The sequence below is a fragment of the Salvia hispanica genome, chromosome 1, assembly GCF_023119035.1.
Source record: "Salvia hispanica cultivar TCC Black 2014 chromosome 1, UniMelb_Shisp_WGS_1.0, whole genome shotgun sequence".
Lineage (NCBI taxonomy): Eukaryota > Viridiplantae > Streptophyta > Magnoliopsida > Lamiales > Lamiaceae > Salvia > Salvia hispanica.
The window spans coordinates 35,893,786-35,899,786 of NC_062965.1; the positions used below are offsets into that span (position 1 = coordinate 35,893,786).

Sequence of the window (6,001 nt, forward strand, 5' to 3'; positions counted from 1 at the left end):
CTCTATTCAATTAATTTTTTTCCACCAACTTTTTTAAACATTTCTTAAAACTCGTATCGCTAAAAAATGTGACTCTTAATGGCGGATGGAGGAAGTAGTTAAGAATGTTGAAATAAGACCCTCTTACTAAAAGTGATCATTTTACCGTAAAGACTAATTTTAAATGACATAAAATTGAAAAATAAGACTAAAGGGTAGTGAAAAGATAAAAAAAATGGTCAAAGGAAAACATCCTACACAGTATTTGAAGGTGTATGCCACGTGCTCCTCTACACGGCTACACCCACCACTGTACAGCTCTGCTCCGTCGATATATATATATATATATAGTTATATACACTCTCGCATTCGCAGAAGCCCAAGAACAAAGCTACATTAAGCGTGTAACAAATCAGATACCAATAAAATCCCTCTGAATTTGAGACCCTTTTTGCTGTTTCTTGATTTAATCTATTTCTAGATCCACATCTACCTTCACATTCATTCAGGTACAAAGATTTCTCCTTTTTCCCTTTCCTTCCAATTCTCGCTGACAAAACTTGAAATTTTGGATTTCCATCTTCTCTGTTAAGCTCAATCAATGAGTTGACATGGTGCTTAGTTTTGCATTTCGCTTTCTTTTTTGTGAATGGGCTTTGTGTTAATCGTTTTTAACTTGATTGAATATATCTCTTTCAATTCAATGTGTGTTTGTCAATTGAAATATGGTTGAGTCACATTGGGTGTTTCCTGGTTTGTATATGCAAAATTGCTCCATATCATTTTCCCATACTCATTAACTGTTTATTGAAGTGTGTGTGATTCACAAACCAAATCCAAGATAATATATTGCTCATGATTTTTGTGTTTTGATGTTATAACTATGCAATGATGAATCATGTTATGGTTTTGTTTTAATTTTTGAACTCTACTACTTGTTATTTAACTGAAGGGATTGTTGGTTTTGTTTTGATTTTAAACTGAAAGAATTGCTCATCAACAGGTCACATAAAGCTATCTTTTTTCCATCATCCAAATTGCATGGGGGTAGCTTGTTCATGTCCACTTAGTTTCTTCTTTGATTTGGAGAATGGATATGAGTCAATGGTTGCAAATTCATTCAAACTAGAATGTGATGAGAGGAACGCACCGGTTCGGTCTTCGAGCTTTAAGGGGAAGCTTACCGAGCCTGCAAGACTGCAGTCATTAGGCTCAGGGAAGCTCTTGAGAGAAGGATCTCTTAGGTTTAGAGCCAAGAAAGCTCAAATCATTGAGGCTCAAGCTGCAGATAGTCTAGAATCGGTTGGTTTCTTGTCTAGATCGGGTAGCTTGGTGAGGAATACCACTCCACATTCCCCGATCTTGGACCCAAGCAGCCCCAAACACGAGGCTGCTATAAAGTTGCAGAAGGTTTACAAGAGCTTCCGCACGAGGCGAAAGCTTGCTGATTGTGCTGTCCTGATTGAGCAGAGCTGGTGGAAGGTGTTGGATTTTGCAGAGCTCAAGAGGAGCTCCATTTCCTTTTTCGATATTGAGAAGCACGAGACAGCAATCTCTCGTTGGTCAAGAGCAAGAACAAGGGCTGCCAAGGTAATTTTGCTTGCTGGCATCATCACTTGCTTCTTTGTCCCTTGTTCTACACCAAGGAATTTGGTAATCACATTTGATTTAATTTTGTTTCTTGTTCATTTCCAGGTGGGAAAAGGCTTATCACAGAACAGTAAAGCTCAGAAACTTGCGTTGCAACACTGGCTTGAAGCTGTAAGTATGCTTGTTAGTTGTTGCTATGGTTTTTATATGCATTAGCAATGAGGAGTAGATGCTGATTTCGATTTTATGCTGTTTACTAGATTGATCCACGACACCGTTATGGCCACAATCTGCATTTCTATTACACGAAATGGTTGAATTCTCAAAGCAAAGAGCCCTTCTTCTACTGGTAAATAATCTCTAGAATCTGAAATGCTTGATGACATTTTCGCAATGTGGTGAAGCTAATGAAATGATTGCAATCGCGCAGGCTAGATATTGGAGAGGGGAAGGAAGTTAATATTACGGAGAAGTGCCCTCGCTCTAAGCTTCAACAACAGTGCATCAAGTACCTTGGACCGGTGCGTTTAAACATATTTGAAGCTTGATTTTTATTAACATGTTCATTGAGGATATTGTAGTAACCTGTCATTTGTTGTTTGCAGAGGGAGAGAGAGGATTATGAAGTTTCAGTGGAGGATGGGAAGCTCCTCTACAATAAAACCGGAGAGCTTATCGACACCATTGACGAACCAAAGGGTTGCAAGTGGATCTTTGTCCTTAGCACATCCAGGACCTTATACGTGGGGAAGAAAAAGAAAGGCTCATTTCAGCACTCTAGCTTCTTGGCCGGAGGAGCCACGCTGGCTGCTGGGAGGATAGTAGCTGATAAGGGCGTCTTAAAGGTATATCTTCGTATCTGCTAGCGCTGGATTCTTCTTTCGCCTTGATTATTGAACAATGCTAATTTTCGGATATCAACAGGCGGTCTGGCCTCACAGTGGACATTACCGGCCTACAGCCGAAAATTTTCAAAATTTGTTGTCATTTCTCACGGATAACGATGTGGATCTCGATAAAGTTGAGGTAAAGACAAGACAACCAAGCCTAATTGTATGTTAAGTTGTAGATTTGGTCTCATGAGTTTTATGCTGAATAGTGTTGATTGCATTGTTTACAGTTTGATTCTGTGGATGATGAAGATCAAGATAGAGTAGGGAAGCATACGAGAAACATCTCCTCCGGAGACGACTTGACTGAACGAGAGCAACTGGATATGGAAGAACACATTGTGGAGCACTCCAGCTTTCTGAAGGTTAGCGCGGGAGTGGGAGAAGAAGGCGTTAAATTGACTAAGTTGGACGCACGAAATAGCTCCAGAAACCTTACTCTCGAGATACCAAGTAGAGACGAAAGGCTAAAGGTTGAAGTAAAAAGCTTCATCCTAGCTGAAGAGGAGATGAACATCTGCGAGGAAGAAGATGAGACGATCCCGGAGGAATCCATTCTGAAACGAATCAACTCGCACAAGGGAATGAAGTCATACCAATTGGGAAAGCAACTGTCTTGCAAGTGGAGCACGGGAGCTGGACCTCGGATTGGGTGCCTTAGAGACTATCCGGCGGGGCTCCAGACTCACGCGTTGGAGCAACTGAATCTATCTCCAAGAAGCAGACGCCGCCTCAGATTTGACTTCCCTTCTCGCACAACGACACCAACCGGGAGCAATCTTTCTCGGGCCGGCCTCGGATGCAGTTCTAGCCTCTAAAGCCACTTTTTTGAGCACTAGTTCGATTCTTTTATTCTTTTTCTGTGAATACAAAGGAAAGAAATAGGTGGTATAATATTCAATTATTCATTCATAATGTTGCATACAGGAACGTAATTATTTTCTTCTTTACATCCCAAGAAATGGGGTGAATAAATCATACTATGAAAAGATCCAATTTTTATTCCCTTTTCTATTTTCTTGTGTTTGCATATTTATTGCTAATCAAAGTTGAAATAACATTCAAGATTGCAAATCATTAGAGCTTAATACAATGGCCATAGTTAGGTAATTTGAATAGTAGCCGATTCCCACCAAAAACCGATAATAGATTAAAAAAAATGAATACCCTCTCACAGCCTTTGACTGCTACAACTAATCTGTGCTGGTGCAAGTAAACGCGTTTCTTGAGAAACCACAGCAAATATTGGTTTTAAATATTGAACCTTCTTTATGAGTTTTCGACATTTCCCAATCTCATTGACTTAAATTTTTGTGATGGAATACTTAAATATATATACTACGGTTAACAAGACTTAAAATTAAAATACTGATACTTTTTTAATTAGCACCATCCGCAAATTTCTACTCCCTCCGCCTCCCAAACTTTATTCCAATTTGATCTGGCGTGGGTTTTAAGAAATTATTTAATTTTGTATTAAAGGAAGGTATGTATTAAAATAAGGGTCCCACATTGAAGAGATTGAGAGTTAGAGTGTATTTAATGTCTATTTTTGGTAAGATTTCAAGTAGGATGAACTAAAATAATAAAATGGGATAAACTTTGGGGGACCGAGAGAGTAGTTGTTTCATCCGCCATTCTAGATATTCCAAGAGATTCAGTTTTAATAATATTATAACCTTCGTTTGAAATAAATTGCGCAAATTTTGAGATCTCTACGTAATAGTGTATTTCTTTAATTTTCTTTTATGGAAATAATGTACCTCATTTTGCATGCCTTTTTATTATTAGGGACATTGACCCCTAATATTATGAAATTTTCAAAAAGTTGCTTTTCCCACAAACTTTGAAATTGATAAATAATATCACGAACTTTACCCCGAGTTTGTTATTTTCCACCAATAAAAAAACTCCGGCAAATAATATCATGATACAGATTTTTTTTCGTAATTTATCGACAACAACTTCGAGAGCTTCAAGTTTTTCAATCTTTGAGAATATTTTTCTTGAAACATACCTTCAAAAATTGTTATTCAATCTATTAATATAGTTGGACTTTTTTCATTGATGAAAAATAAATAGAGCTATTTTTCTCGACTAACAAAACACATTACCCATTTTTCATTTAAGGATATCTCACACTAAGGAGTGCACTATATTTAGGATATGAGCATTTTTTTTTATTATAAAAACAAACTTTATTAGTGTTTTGAATTTCTAATAAATTATACTCCCTTCGTTTCATAGTAGTTTTCATTTTGGACGTTTCATAATAGTAGAGTCTTTTCATTTTTTAAGTAAACATTTTCTTATTCTTACTTTTTCCTCTCTCATACTTTATTAATATCTTTTTTATTTAATATGTTACACACTTTTTAATCTCCGTGCTGGAAAAAATGATACCACTGCTATGAAACGAAGAGAGTAGTAGTAATTAATATATCATGCTTTTAAATTAATCTTATAATTAATCTTTTTTTGGAACGATTAAATTTTTTAAAGGATTATTTGCTTGTAAATACATGAACTTTCAACATTTTCTGCTTTTTCCCCTGAACTTTTATTTTTGAATGTAAATACATGAACTTTGAATTTTTTTGATTTTTCCCTCATCAAAAAATTTTAGCAAAATTAAAGCTGATTGGAGTACACTTAGGATATTACCATCTACGAGGCAAAAGGTGGAAAATCAATATAACAAGTTATTAGCCTGTAAATACATCAACTTTTGATATTTTCTGATTTTTCTTCAAACTTTTCCTTTTTCTAATTTAAATGTATGAATATTGAGAATTCAAATTTTTTTTTTCCAATAAACAATTTCAATTAAAATAATATTTACTAATAATTTTACCCTTTTCCTAAATTGTAACTTTAGTTGTTTTAGACGATAAACTAATTTAATTATATTAAACTATCTAATGTCTTGAAATTTGTATTTCCAATTGCATTTGATTAGAATGATGATTGTTTTCATTTTTATATACTAATGCTTTATTTTCATAATATAAATGATTATGTAAAAATTTACATCTATTCAAATTTTATTTTGATTATATAATTTTTTTATTTAAATGATGTGATTTTAAAAATGTTATTGAAATGGAGTATTATTTTAAAAAATTCACTCTCCATAAATTTTGATATATATTATAAATTAATATTCACACCTAAATTTAAAAAGTGCTGGGAATTAAATAATTTAGAACAAATTTATTGTTGGGAGAAAAATTATAAATTTTCAAAGTTTAGGGGAAATTCTAGAAAATCTCAAAGTTTGGGAGAAATTTTAGAAAAAACGGAAGTTTGTGTATTTTTGAGATTCAATACTAGTCGCTTTTTGCCACGTTGGCACATCCGGCGTACACGACTACACACCAACTTCAATTTATTGAAAAATTATGTTTTGGGGTAAAATCAGAAACATTGAAAGTTCATGTATTTATATTTAAAAATAAAAGTTCTGGGAAAAAGCAGAAAATATTTAAAGTTCTTGTATTTACGGGCAAATTATCATTTTTTAAATATTTTATATTGTGCTT

General features: G+C 34.5%; 1 protein-coding gene across 1 annotated transcript; it reads left to right on the forward strand.

Moving 5' to 3' along the window:
• Positions 1-358: 358 nt before the first annotated feature.
• Positions 359-3,473, forward strand: LOC125208541 (IQ domain-containing protein IQM2-like). The gene is made up of 8 exons (XM_048108177.1): positions 359-488; positions 983-1,569; positions 1,675-1,740; positions 1,830-1,918; positions 2,000-2,090; positions 2,175-2,414; positions 2,494-2,595; positions 2,690-3,473. Exons 2-8 carry the CDS (start codon positions 1,021-1,023, stop codon positions 3,275-3,277), a joined length of 1,725 nt encoding a protein of 574 aa, XP_047964134.1. The 5' UTR covers positions 359-488; positions 983-1,020; the 3' UTR covers positions 3,278-3,473.
• The last annotated feature ends 2,528 nt before the right edge of the window (positions 3,474-6,001 follow it).

Coding starts and splice junctions, on each gene's coding strand:
- LOC125208541 (XM_048108177.1), top strand. CDS start 1,021: ATGGGGGTAGCTTGTTCATGTCCACTTAGTTTCTTCTTTGATTTGGAG. Junction 2,415..2,493: donor CTGATAAGGGCGTCTTAAAG/GTATATCTTCGT, acceptor GGATATCAACAG/GCGGTCTGGCCTCACAGTGG. Junction 2,596..2,689: donor TGGATCTCGATAAAGTTGAG/GTAAAGACAAGA, acceptor CATTGTTTACAG/TTTGATTCTGTGGATGATGA.